The following is a 19,493-nucleotide window of genomic DNA, read 5'->3' on the forward strand; positions in this document are numbered from 1 at the left end:
ATAAGACTATTAACAAAAAAAAATTTTTTTTCTTTACAAAAAGATATAAAATAAAAAATTAAAAAATCCAAGTAACCGATATACATAATTGTATATGATTTTCGGAAATTAAAAAAAATTTTGTTGTAAATTTAAAAATTAAAAGAAACAATTTTGGAACGTATTTAGTGTGCGTGGTTACGAAAAATTTCACTTTTTATAAAATTCCTAAAATCTATCTACTAGGACTTTTAAAAAAAATTGAAGTACACAATGACGCACACCAAGTACGTTCCAAAATTGTTTCTTTTAATTTTTAAATTTACAACAAAATTTTTTTTAATTTCCGAAAATCATATACAATTATGTATATCGGTTACTTGGATTTTTTAATTTTTTATTTTATATCTTTTTGTAAAGAAATAAAATTTTTTTTTCTTAATAGTCTTATGAACGTGGACTTGGCGTGATTTTTTACAGTGAAACTGTTTTTGTTCGGATTTCAGTACTTTTTGTAATTATAATAAAAATTGACAATTTTAATTTAATACATTTCCGGTGGCAAACTATCCCCTTTAAGCTATAGTTCATGTAAAAGTTATTCTTGCGCCGCCTGGCGTGTGTAATTGCAAGCTGTCAAATATCTTTTTTTCACTGTAGTTTCCCATCTATTATAAGATTAGCATGCATCCTTATATTATTTAGTCTCTGGCCGTCCGCTTTTTACATAAGAAAAAAGTTAAAATCTAAAAATCTGGGTCGCTATAGTTTGTGCTGATTATTTTTAATAATTTTAAATAGAAATTATAAAGATAATTGATAATAATCAAGTAATACGCGTAATAAAAAGCATGAACTACTATTATAAAATATCATATAAAAAAAAATCAAAATAAATGAGAAAAAAAATTTGTAACCTCAAAAAACCGTTCTGCTTACGGTATATACACACTCGGTAGTCTGGCTTGAGAACGGAACTTGGCGCCAGACTCTATCGAGTCTGTTGATGCGATGGTTAAGTAAAGAAAATAGGATAAGTTTCGTATACTGGTGCACCATGGTGTGTATATCTCATAGGCTGAGGAAAATCTGTCTCGTGGTCCTTGACTCTCGAGGGTGTTAGCCTTTGCTAACACTTAGCGTTGTTCTTAGGGTCCCGTGACATCATGAGCCCCTTAAATGCCGGGGGAGGTATTTTCTGGCCCGACGAGTACGGTCGCAGAAAAATTTTTTATGTTACTCGTTAAAGTAATTTTCTTAGTTTAAAATTTTTTTCTTAAATTCACTTAATTTTCTTAATTTCAGTTAATTTTCTTAAATTTAGTTAAAATGATTTCGTTAGACTAACAAAAGTTAGGATTGAAGAAAAAAATGCTGTAACAACAAATGAATTTTATTTGTGTTACTAAGTTGATTAGTTATTTTTACAAAGAGAGCCAAGTTGCAATAACAAATCAGTTCGTAATACCGCAACAATCAATTTGTTGTCTTAACAACGATCATTTTGTTTGAATAACAATATCTATTTGTTGTTACAACTAAATTATTTCGTTAGCATTACTTAGCTGATTTTGTTAAAATAACAGAATTTATTTGCTGCTCTAAAAAAATAAATTTGTTGGCATAACGAAATAAATTTACTTTTGTTATTATTAATTATTTTGACAAAATAATTTAGCTAGTTTAACAACAAAATTTGTTAGACCAAATAACTAGTTATTGTCACTGCAACAAAATATTTATATACAAGTTATCAAATTATTAATTTATTATGTCTAAAACATCCATTATATTGTGAGAAACATCATGGTTACGATAAAAATAATTATTATATTGTTCTCAAACATTTAATAATGTAAATATTATTTAACTTGTATAACATTCATTAAATCGATTTCTGCGTAATTTTATAAATCGAAAATTCTTAAATAAATTTTACTTGTCTCATTTTGATAAATATTGAATATTAATTGTGTTTTATGGATCATGTAATATTCATACTCTGATACGGTGTAAATTTATTCTACTGTTACACCGGTATTACACAGGTTACACCGATATTACACTGGTTTAACACCGGATTTTTAACACCGCAAAAGAGCACCACTACACCGGTGTTAATACACAGGTGTTACATAGCGGTGTTAAAATGAGTCCATTTTAACATCGCTTTTTTTACAGTGTATGTAAAAGTCTGTGAACCGATTGCAAGCTTAACCGTGAACAGAAATATTAAAATTAAAATCCTTCTCAGCTTGTTTAAGAGCGTATGTTTGTTAAAAATGTTTTGCAGATTAAAACAATCCGTGAATACGCGAAAATGTACTTGGTATTGAAGAAAAATTATTATTAACGTAACAACTATTTAAAAAGTCCGCTAATAAAAGCTGATTAATTAATAATTAAAGCAGATTATAAATCAATAACTTCCGACTCGACAGTTGCTCTGGTATTCATTGACTTTTTAGTCAACAGATGCCGGCTTTGAACATTTTTATTTTTATTGGAATTTTTTATCTGTCTGCTTTTTATTCTTTTATTATTTATGTGATTTAGTTAGTTAGCAAATTTTAAAATGGAATTATCGTTAGCGAAATAATCCGTTTTAATGTGAAAGATAAATACCTATTTTAATTGACACAGAGGCTGGCAATAGCCTAGTCGGCTCGGTGCCCGCTTTTCGAAAGAGTGGGACCTGGGTTCGATCCCGGCACGCACCACTATTTTTCAGTGATTATAATTAAAAATATGTGCGTTACGTTGCCAACATCTGAAAGTGGCAGAGATAGCCGGGCGGCACACGTCTGACTTGGGTGATCACCTATTTAAGCAACAACTTGAATGGGTGACCACTTTAGTCGGCGTTGGTTAGCGCGAGGGATCTCTGCACACTAGGAGAGGGGCCTAATGCTTCAGTGGTCGATAAAGAAGAGTTTCTTATCAATCACTGTAGACTTAGCCCAGCTCTGACTGTACTATCATGGATTTTCTCTGTGGTTTTCCCATGTTACTGTTCCAACAGCCTGAGAGGTGAGGTTCAGGGGGCAAATGCGGTACAGAAAGCACAAGTCGGTCCACAGCCGCAATATAAAGCAGAGGAAGTGTTGGGTGGGACTTGCTGAGGTCCAATATAGAAGAAGAGCAAGGAAAGCGTAAATGCTTGGTGAAAGAGGGGAGATCAGCCTTGTAAAAACCGAGAAAGGTGTACAAGTAAAAAGCAATTCTTCTTCTTCTTCATTTTAATTGACACATGTCAGGTAGTATTATTTCACTTTTTCATTTGTTGATTATCGATTACTACCGTTTTCATTTTGAACTATTCGACAAATTTTTTATCGATTTTTTTCAATCAATGTAAAGTGCAAGAATTTTTATTTTTATGATTTATCACAATTGTAAACTTATTATCAAGATTAAAGTCCGAACTTTTTTCAACCTGGATTCATGAAAAACATGAAAAACTATCTTTACAAAATTGCCTATACCTCCTTTAAAGTTGTCGTCAGTACGGTAGAAATAGGAGTACAAAATTTGTAAGGTATTGCAGGGTCAAATCGGTTGAGAACGAGAACCACTGTGATTTCATACATTTAAGTAGTTTTTATTTTTTTTTTCTGTCACACGGAAAAAAGAAAACTCGAAAAATTACAATATAAAATGTAAAATCGGTCCCGTCGTAATCAAAATTAGAAAAATTACAGTTTGAAATAACATTTTTCTAAATTCAATTTTTTAATTTAATATTCAGAGCTTTTAATGTAAATATTACATTCTACAATGTAATTCTTATAAAGTCTATAATAATTACATTTGAAACTGTAATTTTTCCAGTTTTCATCACGAAGCGCCACGTTGCATTATATACTGTAATTTTTCGAGTTTTCTTTTTTCCGTGCATAGACATATACATCGCAACGGTTTGGTAAATATCCCTAAATTCCATTTTCGAATTCACATACGGGTCCTCCGTTTATAACGTTAGCGAGGGTGATCGCTGGGGAAATATAAATTGAATAAAACGCTTGGGTACTTTCAAATTTTTTTATTTCCTTTTCAAAGTTCTCATTATAATTTGGCTTTTTGACGTCAATATATAAGTGTATACATTCACTCTTAAAGAATATTTCTTTTATAATATTCTTAATAATACTCTTTTCAATATTTTTCCAACCTACATTAAGAATTCGTCTCGTAAATATATCACGGTTGTCCCATTTCAAAATACAGTAACTGATATTTCTTGAATTACTTCAAATTTACCTTATAAGAATGGGTTCACACTCTAAATTGATAAAACATTCGATTTAAAATCAAATCAGTAGATTCATTAATACACAGAAAAAATTGAATAGTATCCAGAGTCAAAATTTCGATCGGTTATTGAACCTCCTGATCCAAAGTTGATCTTACTTTGAGCTCCATGGTCCGACTAGTTCCGATTTTGAACGTCTTGGACGTACTGTTTACCGAGAAATTGGATTTTGAACTCCTCAGTCCGACCGTTCATCGAGAGATCTGACTTTAAACCTTCATGTCCGATAAAAGTAATAAATGAAATTTTATTAATTATAATTAATTATTGAACAAATTAAACTATTAATCACAAAAATAATTTCTGTCCATATTAACCTGTAACTTGCATGGATTTATTCTATTTATCTATACATTTATTATGTTTTTATAATTCCTCAAGCGCAATATAATTTGTGTTAAATTACATTTTTCGAGAAATAGTTTAATTTATTGCACGACTCATGATGCGAAGCATCAGAGAGTGCTTTACGATCGAAAAATTTTTTTCGCCTCATTTTGGCGGCTATTTTTATTATTATAGCCTTGTTAGTTCACAGAATCAAGATATTTTGCATACTATTGTCGAGATAATTTAATGGAGATTAATTTCATACTTTTTAAAAATTGATTTACTGCAATAGAATTGGAAAAAAACACCAAAATAGGTCAAAAAAATTTCCTGTCCGTCATGTGTGAAACCCGAAAACACTGTAACTTGTGAAAAAATCCATTATTTGAGTTAAATTTTTTAAAAAAAAATTCTAATCGACGATTGTAGGTCACTGAATGCGAATGATTAATTAATTCAGTGTCGTTTAATTGCAATTAATAAAAAACGAAAACTACAAGACTGTATATCTATATATATCCATGTAAAATTAACATGGATGGTGATATATCTATATCTATAGATATTATGTACATTTTATTCCACCAGGGGCGCTTGTGCAGTACCTTCCTACTACAGCTGTTTTTTCGGCAATTAATTTTGAACGACTTAAGTTTTTTTTTTTTTTTTTTTTATATTTCATAATTAAATGAACATTATGAGTCGTGCACTTTTGGATTTTCCAAACTTTTTTTTTTTTTTTTTTCAAAATCCTATCAATATATAAAGATAATAATATAATATGTATTGAAATTAAGAAATTTTAAACACATACATCAAAAATATATTTACATTATAAAATACATCACTTCTAAAAAATGTAAAAACCTACTAAGAAATACTATGGAAATTAATTATTTATTACTTATTAAAAAATAATTATTTATTAATTACAAAAAACGGCCAAAAGTACTGTAATTAGAATATATTTGAAATATACGTGAAATATGTTTTTATATATTTCACATATATAATAAATATATTTTATTTATATTCAAAATATAAAATGACATATATTTTTAATATATCAAAAATATATATTATTTCTATGGAGGATGTAACATCGAGATGAGCTTATATCTTTAAAAATGTCAATAGTTAACAAGATACAAGGTCATTTCTCAATTATATGTTTAGAGATAGAGCATTTTCGAATGCAACCTAAATATATATCATCATAAATTGACTATCGACAAGTTCGGAGTTATCAGGCTTCAAACATCGAACTTTTTAAAATAGTGATAATATTTATTTATAAATACGAAAAATCAACTTAAATCACTCCCGTGTAAAAAAAATTTGTCCTAAAATTGTCATAAGCTTAGGATCCTAAACGTGACACAATTTAGGACATTTTATGACAAATTTATAACACCCATCCGAAATGAAATTTAGATTTTAGAAAAATATTATGGATATTACTCAGAAAAAAAATATTGTTAAAAATTACTTTTATGACAATTTTAAGATACTTTCCTAAAAATTTTAGGACACTATAATGAATTTTAGGACAAATTGATGACAATGTTAGGATACTCTTATGACATTTTTATGACAATTTTATGACCTTTTATGAAAATTTTAGGACCTTTTTATGACAATTTCAGGACACTTTTGGGAAAGTTTTAAGACAATTTTAGGATACTTTTATGACAATTATGGTACTTTTATGAAAATTTTAGGACACTTTCATGTCAATTTTATAATTGTCCTAAAGACTTGTCATAAAAGTGTCCTAAAATTGTCAAAAAATTATCCTAAAATTGTCATGAAATCGTCTTAAAATTGTCCCAAAATTGTCATAAAAGTGTCCTGAAATTGTCATAAAAGGGTCCTAAAATTTTAATAAAATTTTCATAAAAGATCATAAAATTGTCATAAAAATGTCATAAGAGTATCCTAACATTGTCATAAATTTGTCCTAAAATCCATAATAGTGTCCTAAAATTTTCAGGAAAGTATCCTAAAATTGTCATAAAAGTAATTTTTAACAATATTTTTTTTCCGAGTAATATCCACAATATTTTTCTAAAGTCTAAATTTCATTTCGGATTGGTGTTATAAATTTGTCATAAAATGTCCTAAATTGTATCACGTTTAGGATCCTAAGTTTATGACAATTTTAGGACAAATTATTTTTACACGGGAGTGATTTAAGTTGATTTTTCGTATTTATAAATAAATATTATCACTATTTTAAAAAGTTCGATGTTTGAAGCCTGATAACTCCGAACTTGTCGATAGTCAATTTATGATGATATATATTTAGGTTGCATTCGAAAATGCTCTATCTCTAAACATATAATTGAGAATTGAATTTGTCAAATCCTAAAAAAATTTTTTTTATTTTATTAATTTCGATGATTCAATCTCAAGATATAGAACTACGCTATTGCGTTAAGAACTAAAAATTGTCCCAGTACTTATATTGGGGCCCTGAGACATAAACAGTGAAAAAATGATTATTTCATTAATTAGATTTAATTCTTGTAACTTCACAAATAAACAAATTTTATTGGTAATTTCCAGTTTATTTTTATTAATTTGTAGCCATATATGCCACATCACGAGTGCATTAATAAAGCGGGAACAGAATGGGATTACTCGATCGGGAACCTATTGGGCAAGCCCAATCGGGAACCGATAGGGATTACTTGATGGGGAACCTATTGGTAAGTCCAATTGGGAACCAATAGGGATTGCCCCACCGGGCCCCAAATACGTTTCTGCGTTACATCACAATTTGGGAAACCAAGATGGGTCCCAAGTGGGAGCACGTGAAAATTTCTAGTCGGGATACTTTACAAATCGTTATTTTGCAATGAAAATATTTTAAATGAAAATTTAAATTATTTCTTAAGAAAATTCTCAACACGACTCTTATTTTTGGTCTCTTACACTGATAAAAAAAAAAAAGATCTAAAAAAAATTTATTTTGAAAAAAAGTTCTTAAAGTAAAAATTTTCGAAGGTGTAAGTAAATTTCACTTGATTCAAAATGTTTTTTGTTCGATTGAAGATGACAAAATTAATCAAAATTATCTTTTTGGCTCAATTTTTTTTTACGTAAATGAAATTATATTTTCTATTAGTTTAAATGCGACAAACTTTTGAAAAAGTAATAATTTTTTAATTTTTATTCTGCAAATATAGGTTGTATAAATCAATAAGAAAATTCAGTTCCAATTGATTGAATTATTTATAAATAATGACGATAATTTATTATTGGATAGAAAAATTTGAAAAAAAAACGAACAAACATCTCATTTTATTTTGAACAATTTATTGTGGTTTTGACAATAATATATACATAATACATATGTATGCATATGTATGATATGTACAGTAGAGAGAGAGAGAGAGAGAGCTATCATACACGGAGAGAATTTAATGGTAAATACAACTATCCGAGTATTGTAAAAACAGGCTTCTTAGTATGAATGATTGCAAGAACTATCCAAATTGTTAACTGAACCATCCAAATAGTTACATTTACCATCTGGCTGGTAACTTAAAGATGGTAAACTTAATCATGATATATGTTAACCGCTAAAATCATGTTGATTATAAATTCTACAATCATGATGGTAATTATTACCATCGCAGCTAGTAATATGATTAGTCACTATGTGACTACCGTGACTTGTGAATTATAAATAAACAAAAATTTCGCTTTATTAAGTAATGACTTTTGTTAAATTGCACTGTATTTTCTTAAATATTAACATTTTTGAAAATATAAGCATATATTTTATATATTTATAATTTTATATATAATATATATAATGATATAAAATATATGAAAAATTGATGTGGGTACTCAAATGAAAGGTCTCGATGAGGGTAATGTCGGGATGAGCTTATATCTTTAAAAATATCAATAGTTAACAAGATAAAAGATCATTTCTTAATTATGTGTCTAAAAATGGAGCATTTTTGAATGCAGCCTAAATACTTATCATGATAAATTGACTATTGATGAGAATGATATGAAACCTTGAAAAGGCGGAAATTCAAGTCAAGACCTTTGCAATGACACTAAATTTCAAAAAAAAAAACCGATTTTATCATATGACTATCCTGGAGACAAAATTTTTGTTATTCTCTTAATAATATAGATATACTTTTTTCAATACTCACTCTTATGTCAAACATTAGAATGTTATTATATTCTGACTCTAAAATCGAAAAAATTTAGTTTTTTATACTTCCTGTTTATTTTTTTTATGATTGCAATCATGATGATTTTAACTATCTCCGATGATAAAAGTTACCATCTAGATGATAAACCGTATCATCATAATTGTGGGAATTAATATATACTGATTATACTAATTACAATCGCCGGATAGTTGCATTTATCATCTTAACTTTGTAAAAGTCAATAACCATCCCGGATAGTAGAAGCTACAAAATAGGGATGGTTACCGTTAACATAAAATTCTCTCCGTGTATAATCCTTTGTATAAAATTACCATAAATCTCCTCTCTATTGACAATTTAAATCAATAAAATAAAAACTCCTTATGAATAAACTGAATACTAAAAATATAAAAAATGTAGACGCATTTTTGGGACCGGTGTGTGACTATGCAATCGCCCCGGTGTCTCGATACGCCGGAGTGTGGGGCATCCCCGTATTGACGACCGGAGGTCAAGCGGACGCATTTCTGCATAAGGGTGAACATTACCCAACGTTGACCCGCATGATGGGCTCGCACCGTCTCGTGGGCGAAGCACTCAGACACATACTCCACAGTTTTGGGTGGACATCGGCGGCTCTTATTTACCACAACCACGCAATGGAGAGTAGCAAGGGACATTCCGAGTGTCATTTCACTCTCAGCGCGGTATTCTCAGCCCTCAACAAAACATCAGTACACAAAAGCTTCAATCAAGAGACCAACAACTTCAATGACTACCGGAATCTGCTTACCTTCGTTTCTCATTCTGCAAGAAGTAAGTTCATTACCTCATTACCACTTTACCTTGGTTCTCAATCTTAATCATTTATTATTCTTCTTTATGCCAATCATTATTCTCCATCAAGGAAACCAATAATTTAAAATTTTATTAATTCTTCTATTGAAAACTATTTATAATCTATATTGTAAGAAAAATTTTGTCTCCAGCGTATTTATGTGATAAAATTGTTTAATAGAGAATGTAATTTGCGGCTTAACTCAAAAATTGCCTCTGAACCATCTACAATATGCTGAAGTAATGAACGATAATTATCTTAATATATTATAGATGTAATAATTATTACTTGTTATATTTATTATTGGTTAACAAAATTAAAAAAATTTTAATTTATAATTGAATAATAAAGTTGAATAATTAACTGAGTTTACTTACTCTGCTTTTTTATAATTCAAAGATTTATTTATTGGATTCCCCGTTTAGTTGATTGATAAAAAAAGTTTATCGATAAAAAAAAATCTCGGTGTAAAATCGAAGCGCATTTATAAGCAGGAGTTATATTGCTTTTTCGGAGGCTAGTCGTAATTTTTGTAAGGGTAATTGTTTTAAAATAAAATTATAAATTTATAGATTTTTTATTAGATGCTTTTATTATTTTTAACTTTGCGGGATATGATTTGGACGTTAAATTTTTATACGAAGTTTGAAATAAGAGTTTGAGTAATAAAATGACTTCTCTTGGTACTGAAGTTTTAAGTAGAATTATATCCTTGAAAATTAAAGGTTTTTTACCGTAATATAGTAATAATCTATGTAACTAAGAGAGTAAAGAAAATTTGGACTCTGATGTATTTATCTAATGAAATGGGTTTTTTCAGTTAAATTTAGTATAATTGAAAAGGTACTGATGGATGCATGGAACTATATTTATAAATGGTTGAACAATTTTTTTTTTCCGTGTGCTCGGGTAGTTTCGCTTTCCCCAATAACATATTAAATATTAAAATAACATTTTAAATTATAAAAATAATGTGCAATAAAATCTATTACAAAATCTCAATAACTGAACTTTAACTTTTTTAGATACTATTTGTCATATAATGTATCTTTTATTTATTAAACCAATTATTAAACCATAACAAAAGTGCTTAAAGCACTGATATCTGTAATTTTATGACGAAACTTTTGTTGACTTGCTCAATAAAACCAAAGATAAAATTATAAATTGCCAGCCATGTCGAGGTATTGAAATGATAAAAGTTATGGATATGTATTTTATCTTTTTCCTGGTAGCTATCAATGAAAGTTTTATTATTTCGCCCTCGTGAGCTATCACTAGATATTTTATTTTAAATTTTAGCACTTCTACCATCTCGTCATTTATAAATGTGTCTGTCCGCATCGCGGAATAAAAGACGGAGGAAACAAGGTTACGGATAAAAATATACAGAGCTCTTTTACCAATTATTTCGTTTTTATCATGACAATCAAAGTTATATTTTTATTATTAAAACTCTACTAAATGTCATCTTTTTTTATGTTCGATGCTATACGTTATAAGAGGACACAAAAGACTTTATCAGTAGAGCTAAATAAGACATTGTCAGCCAAAATTTACGATTCATTGATTTAAAATTAATTCCCTCAAATAATTTAAACGTCATGAAGAAAAAAATTGACACCACTTGAAAAGGTTTACTTGATAGAAAATAATTTTTTTTTCATCTCAAAAATTTTTCAGTGGATGAAATTAACTTTGAAATTTTTTTCAACAAAATAAGATAATTATTTGATTAAAAAAAATTTTGTTCAACCGATAAAATTATAGAGAAACTGTATTATAAATAAATTCAATCATTGACAATATCAAAAAATGTTCATGTTATCTTTAGATCGTTGAACAAATGTCGAAATTTATAAAAAAATTTCCTCATGACAATTTGTTAAATTTTTTATGCAGCTGACCGCAAGCATGGAACAGAATTATTGTTGGACATATTTTCATCAATTAAATATTATTATTATAACTTTTATAGGTTCTATATTTTGAAAAAACTATATTTTAGTTTAATAAGATTGAATGTTTAATCAATTCCCTCGCGATTTTGATAATGCCGTAAAAATACCGTAATTTTTCGACATTTATGCTCATGCCGTATATTTACCGTTATAATTCGGTAATAATGCGGTTAAACTATAGTTATTTTGGCCAGTTTTTATACTGTAGTTATCCAGTATATATACTGTACTTATGCTGTACAGTTACCAAAAATATACTATACAATTACCGCATTAATGCCCAAATTTTACTCAAAAAATTCCAAATAATTACCGTAATAATACAGTAATTTTTCCGAATATTTTTTGACATAATGGACAATTATTAAAGATTTAGTTTTATTTTTAGTTCACTGTTATGTTAGAAATGAATAAAATGAAAAATTTCAAATTTTGCTTTTTATTCTCCATCGCTACTTTGCAAAAACAAATACTGTTTTTGAATAAAAAATATGTAGAATATTATTTTTTAATTAGGTATTTAGCGATAATTAATATAAAATAATGCATATGTTAAGTAAATATATTCTAATTTTAATTTCAATTTTTAATTTCTCACTTAGAAAATTGCAAATTTTCTAAAATCGAAAAGTTATATTGTTTCACATATATAATTATATTATTTAATTTTGAATATGCTTATCGTAAGATGGACGGTGTGGTTTAATTTATATAGAATAAGCAAAAAAACACTATGGTATAGACCGGGTAGCTCAAATGGTAGAGTAGCCGACATGTCCCCAGGAGGTTCTGGGTTCGAATCCCAGTCCGAGCGTTATTTAATTTGACACCATTTTTTAAATATGGTTTAATACAGTCATTTTACCGCCTTATTACCGTAAATATGCCGCATTTTCAGCGTAAATGTATCGCATTTTTACGGTAAATGTTCCGTAATTTTTCGATAAAAAAACTGACCAAAACAACCGAAAAAATGCTGAGAAAATACCGCATTAATACTGTATAATTGCGACATTTTTTCGGCATTTACAAAACCGCTAGGGTTTATTTTTAAGGTTGTTCCACTTGAAAAGTTATATAGAATAATAGCTAATAGTAAAAAAATTACGAATGCCATTAAAGTACATTTTTACAAATTATATTTAACTAATTGCATAAAATTTTATTAAAATCATAATTGTATAAAAGTTTGTTAGAATAAATTGTAATTGAACGAAAGCTGATCACTCCCTGGCGGTTTCGGCGACACGGTGAAAGCACGGTCGAATGACGGTTGTTTCACGGTCGTTTCACGGTCGTATAATTATCAAACTCGTCTTGTTTTATTACGTATATTACTTCTGTTACTATCATACACACGAGAGCATGTTGGATTGAAGTTAACAATGGTAAATAACACTGTTGAGCTTTACAGCCGTCAATCTTGCTGTAATTTCCTCCCTTGTTGCTGCCCGTGATATACATCTCGTATTACTTACTAAAACAATTCCATTAGCATTATTTAATGCAGACGCCCATGTTTTTATTATTTTTTACTTAGATATTCTTCGATTAAATTCTTTGTTCTTATGCTCCGCTTATACTTATTAGATTATATAGAGTCAGTATATACTACCGAAATTAGCTGATGAGTTCTTAACAAGGTTATAATCTACTATGCCGTTCGGTTATTTCATTCTTGCTGCTAGCATGTCATTGTTATTATTGTGTATGATTATTGTTATTATTATTTTACTTAGATGAAAATTATACCAAAAAGTTATCGAATTTAATAAATTAAGAGAATGCTGATTAGTACTTTATTTTTCGTAGATCGCGGGGTTGGGAACTTTGGAAATGTTTGGGGTAAGTCCCTAATTGAAAAATAATATTTTTCTATATTTTTTTCCGTTGTATTATTAGATTATTATAATTTCATTTTTTATATTTCATTAGAATGTGAGCAATTATTTATTTATTTTTCATTTATGGATTAAATGCACGTATTTATTATTATTGTTACTGTTACTTTATTACACCAATTGATTTAATTTTTATGAATAAATGATATGAGTTAATAAAATATAAACAAAAAATTGATATTGAATAGACAGCTGAAATTTATTAAGCTTTTAAAAAGTTGTTTTTTTTTGTTATTTAAAAAATATTTTACATCAGTGATTATATAAACTTCACAAGATTTCGGTCAAATATTTTTGAATGAGAAATCGAACTGTAATTAATTTGATTGCCAGCCAGTGCTCTGAAGCGAGTCAATAATTATTGATTTTTAACGCACTTTATTGACTTATAAAGTAAATATTAATTATGCATATTTTTTTAAAATTATTATTATTAATATTATTAAAACTTTTTTTCAATTTAAATTTTTGATAAAAAAAAATGATGAAATAAATCTAAGAAGATTAATAAACAAAGTACGAAAAATATATACGCAAATAAAGTAAATCTAAAAAAGAAAATCCTATAAAGTATAAGTATCTAAAAAAAAAATAAAAGTCTACGAGAGTTCTGCAGTGGCATAATAGTAAAGATGTTGAGGAAAAAAAAGTTATTGTATTATTCTATATAAAATATGAAAAAACCGAGTGAGTTGTTTGTTGACAGTAAAAAAAGCTTTCCATAGATCCTAGTACCTCTGCACTTAGTCGCTTAGTATATTTTTCTTGAAATTATACACCGCTGTCAGGTTACTTGTCCGTCAGAAGCTGCTGCAGCGCACGGGAAATAACAAGGGTCTGACAATACAAGCTTCAGCATTATCTGTTTTTTTTTCAATTTTTGCTAAATGAACAATAACACCCTCCGGTTGAATTAAAGTCAATCGTGTGAATGTAAAGTTTACTTCAAGATAAATTCATCAGATTTGAGATATCTTCTAGTATAAGATCATAAAGATACTTGGATTGAAATTGAATTTTTTGAAGGTAAAAAAAATAATTTGATTAAAAATAAAAATTATAAATATTTAAAAAAATTATAGCGGCAGGATGGCCGAGCGGGTTAAGTCATTATATCGTTAATTCGTTCGTACATCATGCCGTGAGGCGAGGGTTCGAGCCCCGACGGTTATTCGAATAGTTCCAAACCAACCGTCGGGGGTCGCTCCGGTAGCCGACTTGTACTGGCATGGGTTTTCTCTGTGTTTTACCCATCGCCACTATTCCAACAGCCATTCGAAAGAGGTGAGGAATAGGGTAAATACAGTACAGGAAGCACAAGTCGGTCCACAGCCGCAAGAGATACGCAGAGATTATAAAAAGTTGAAAGAGCAGGTTGCGATATCTATGTCCGAAATTTGAAAGGCAGAAACTTTGAACGTAGTGAAAATTTGAAAGAAATTCGAACGCAGTGAAAATTTGAAAGAAATTCGAACGTAGTGAAAATTTGAAAGAAATTCGAACGCAGTGAAATAGAGAGAGGTAGTACAATTGTGATGAAAAAATTGTAAAAGGCAGTTCTTACTGCTGTTCAATGTAACAAAAATCTATCTATCTATTTAAAAAAATTATCATCAGAGGTATTGTCAATACAGAATATTATTACAGATTTATAATGCGGAAAAATAAATATTCAATTTAAATAAATAAACTTTTTATGTGTTTGGATTTTATCGAAAGGTATTTTAACATGTATGAATAAATAAATAAATAAATAAATAAATAAATGAAAAGTAAATATTTATCACAGAAAAACTCTAGTGAATAAATATAGCGATTATAATAATTAAAATTGTAAAATGATGTAATTGCGGGAAAGCGGAAGATCAGGTTTTGATCTGGATATCTCAATTAAAACGCGGAAATATTATTAAAAATTAACACTATAAATTTATTTACATTAAATACAAGTTATATTTAATATGTTGATTTGTGGATTGTTTAAATAAAAGCAGATAAATGAAGCACTGCGTGAATAATAAAGCGAAGCCGGTTGACACGTTGTTGAACACACTGCCAGCACTGGAAAAGCGGAGAATTAATTGCACAAATAACACAATTTATCTGTAACAAACTAAAGCGGATTAATAACAATTAATTTAAGCAAATTAAATTATTAAATAAGCGAAATGCGGTTTATTAACAAAAAGCGAAAGTAAAGAAATACTAATGGCGACTTGATGCAGCGAAAGCGTGGAAGCGAAAGATAATAATAATAATGCGTCTTCTTCCTCGTCAACTTGGGGAAGAAGGCTGATTGCGCATGTCAGCGGAGCGATCAGCCAATTACACCACTGAGACATGGCGTGATCAGTCAAGCTAAGCTTTCATAGGCGGTTAATTTTTGCGGGAACTAGCGGTAGACAGGTGCGGCTCGTGAAATTAGGAGTCCCCCAGGGTCGACTTTATCGCGGCTGGGCCTGTTCACTGAACAAAAATAAATAAAAAAATATTAAATTTCATTAAAATTATAGTTAATTTTTCGATCAATATTTCTTCCTTACAGCTGAAAATAAGGTTCGGTTTTTATAATTATAAAAACAAGAATAAGTTAATAAATTTGTGGAAGTAAAGTTACGTGAGTAAAAAAAAAACATAAATTAAGTTTGCGGGAATAAGTGCTGCACGTTCTGCAAAAAAAATATAGACGGGATAGGAAGAAAAAAGGCCAAGGATAAAATATTAAATGAATGACTATAACTAATATCTGAGCCGGTAACGAAAAAATATATAAAAGAAAGTTAATACACACTATACCATCGGGTTTATAAAGACGAGAGGGTGTTAGCGCACAAAAAACATTTTCATTTTAACTTGGATATCAAGTTCCTAAGAGTGAAATCCACGAGTGTTAACAGTAAGTCTTATCTCCGCTTCTCGTGTATATAAAAAAATATATATAGTTCTATATAGATCTTAGTATAAGTATGAGGATGTATTTTCGTTATTCAGTAGCACGAGTCTTTCCACTTGGAGAGATATGATCCCTTTATATCTATCGAGTCATATTTATTTACGGTGGATCAGAATAAATATTTTTTTTTCTCAAATAAGTATCAACAGTTTCATCACTTGAAAAAATTTTTCTGACATTTCGAAAAATACAACAAAAATAGTTATTGTTAGTAAAAAAAATATTTAGTTATATTTAATAAATGGCCGAATTATTTCCGAATAAATAAAGTTATTAACAGTTATTGAATTCTTTTATCAGTCTAGAAAATAACGGTCGGTAATATTTTGAATAAATGTTATAGAGTTTACTTAAACCATAAAAAATTCGCATGAATCAAAAAGAATTCAGAAACATGAAAAAAATTCTTGATGTAAAAGATCGACTTTGAATGCAATTCATTTTTTTTTGTGTGAAAAAAATCTGCGTAAAAATTGAAATGACAATTTCAGCTATAGACGTCAATTTTTTAGGAATAATTAAATTTTCTTTCTTTTTTTCAACTAAATAATTCACCAGTACTGTTTATTTTTTATCATAAAAAATTGAATTTGCATCGATAAACTTTTGGATATTGAAAATTTTTTCCTAACAAAAATAATCATCAATAAATAGATATTTTATTAGATCAATTTAACAAAAATTGATGGTTTAATTCATAGCAGCAACAGTTAAAATTGACGTAGACATACACTAATGGTAAACATTTATTCCAAGACAGAATCATAAAGCTTTTACGACTCGACTCTGACGAATGTCTTGTTTTAATTGGCACACTGGTTTATTCACACCAATGAGTTTATTATACAGTTAAATATATACTGGACATTATGCAAAGATTGTCGACAAAGTAATAAAGCTAAAAACTTTAATAACGCAAATAAAATTACACTCCTGGTCTTATCTTCAAATGTTTGAATTGTTTCGTAAAGTTTTTAACTCTAGTTAGCGCTTTTGTTTTACTTAACTGCAAAATAATTTAATAATTGCCTAATTATCCACACTCGTTTTATTTTATCAACTGCAGCGACTTTGTTCATTATATTAACTTAAAACTTATAATTATATTGTAATTACATTATGTGTATAAATTGAGACAAAAAAAAAAAAACGTAAAATTTTTTATCAATTACGGTTTATCGGAACAGAGAGTTGGTCTTTAGAAATTAAAGTACTCGGCTAAATCTTTTTGGTCCTTAAATAGACAAAGACTCTTATTGGTTTGATATCGAGAGTTTGCTCTAGTATCTCCTTGGGAGATCAAGGAAAACGAGAATTTCTCAAGCAGAACCATCTATCGTCTTAGGAGTTGAAGACTATTGGAAAAAATGCTCAGGAAAAAAACAAAACGCTGTTGGCAAACACTAACTGACGTTTCTCCAGAATTTTATGAGATTTATAGTGAACCAGACATTTGAATTTTAATACAACACTGATATGAATAAAATATTTTTATATATTTGAATAATACTCTTCATATATGTGTATGCATGTATAACGAAATACAACGGCAGTTTTTTTAATTGAAAAAAAATTATGAACTTTACCAAATTGGAAAAAAATTATAGTATGCACGTATTTTTTAAGAATAAGATAAAAATTAAAAATAGAATAGTTTACAGCTGGTGAATACATAAATTTCGAATTGAAAATAGTTACCCGTGTAAAAATGATGAGGTCATGACGATCTCTTAATGACGGTGATCATGAAATCATTATGACCTAATATTTTGAAACAATTATGAGATCATGATGAGAGCATGGTGATGATAAATTTATAATTAATTCTTAAATGATTTTTCGAATTTCTGAGTAAAATTTCAAGCCTTCGACCAATAATTTTTTATGTATAAGATTAAAATTTGAGATGTGAATCATAAGAACTTACCATCACCAATTACTCGGTAATGATGACATTTAAAAGAAATAAAGAATTGATCGTAACACACAAACAGGGATTCATCAAATTTAGATTTTATATACCATTTGAACCGATTCGGACCAGTAAATTTTGAGAAATCAAAAATAAAATTTTCTAAGCAATGTTTTTTTGGAATGACTTTTAAACAGATCTAACTATCAATTCCAAATTCTAATAAGCTCTTAAAAGTTCAAGTTAATCAACTCTCCAAAGTCTAATCGCATCGGAATCGGTTGATGCGTTGAAGAGAAACCGTTAACGTAAAATTAAAAAAAAAAAGTGTTTTTTTCAAATAACTTCGAAATTTCTTTTCGAATCATTTTTTATGCTATAAAGCAACTCTTAGTGCTCAGAAAACTGCGTCAAACGCTACCAATCTCATCTAAATCGGTCAATTCGTTCGTGAGATATTTGATTTCTTAAAACTCTAAATAAGTGTTTTTTTTTTAATATAACTCCAAAATTTTATGTCAAATCGTTTAGTAGGTTATCAAAAGTTTTCGCAATTAAAAATTTCCAAAAACGTATGCTGTCAACAACTGCTAGATTTTCGAGCTCGAAAAAGATCATTTCTCAAGCGTTTGAACTCGTATATAGCGAGAAGTTCCAGAGATGCACTGATAGAAGGATTAATAAATCATCTAATAAATCATTTATTAGAGACCACTTTTTAGTATTAAACAAATATTCCTTAGTATTTAAAATGATTTGTTTATATTCAAAAAATCTGATATTAATTTATTAAATATTAATAAATCTTTTTAAATACTAAGAAATATTTATTAAGGACTAAAAAGTGGCCTCTAATAAATTATTTGTTAAATATTAACAAATATTTTTAACTATAAACAAATTCTTTTATCAGTGTGACCGACAGGGTCAACCGTTTTTCGAATTTTTGTTAATTACTCTAGTCTTATTTTAAATTTATTTAATATCATTCAAAGTTATTTTCTACTTTTTAGTTTAGTTTATTGTTAAATCTTGTTTTTACTTTTTTAATCTATAAAATTTATTCTCAAACTTCTTAGTATATTTAAAAACCAAAATCGTTAGATTGTTATATTATTTTCATTAT

The 19,493-nt window shown here is 28.4% G+C and overlaps 1 protein-coding gene across 6 annotated transcripts in view; it reads left to right on the forward strand.

The window, feature by feature from the left end:
* LOC123265734 (atrial natriuretic peptide receptor 1-like) overlaps positions 1-19,493 on the forward strand; it is a 227,678-nt gene that overhangs the window by 42,284 nt on the left and 165,901 nt on the right. For 3 of the 6 annotated variants that reach the window (XM_044729610.1, XM_044729609.1, XM_044729611.1), the window contains exons 3-4: positions 9,223-9,618; positions 13,414-13,446. The exons of 1 other annotated variant lie outside the window; for it this stretch is intronic. In XM_044729610.1, coding sequence (XP_044585545.1) covers positions 9,223-9,618; positions 13,414-13,446 — 429 coding nt within the window. Of the gene's footprint in view, positions 1-9,222; positions 9,619-13,413; positions 13,447-16,228; positions 16,399-19,493 lie in introns of those variants that run through there. 2 more of the 6 variants (XM_044729612.1, XM_044729614.1) reach the window with 2 other exon arrangements.

The sequence above is a fragment of the Cotesia glomerata genome, linkage group LG5, assembly GCF_020080835.1.
Source record: "Cotesia glomerata isolate CgM1 linkage group LG5, MPM_Cglom_v2.3, whole genome shotgun sequence".
NCBI classification, from domain to species: domain Eukaryota; kingdom Metazoa; phylum Arthropoda; class Insecta; order Hymenoptera; family Braconidae; genus Cotesia; species Cotesia glomerata.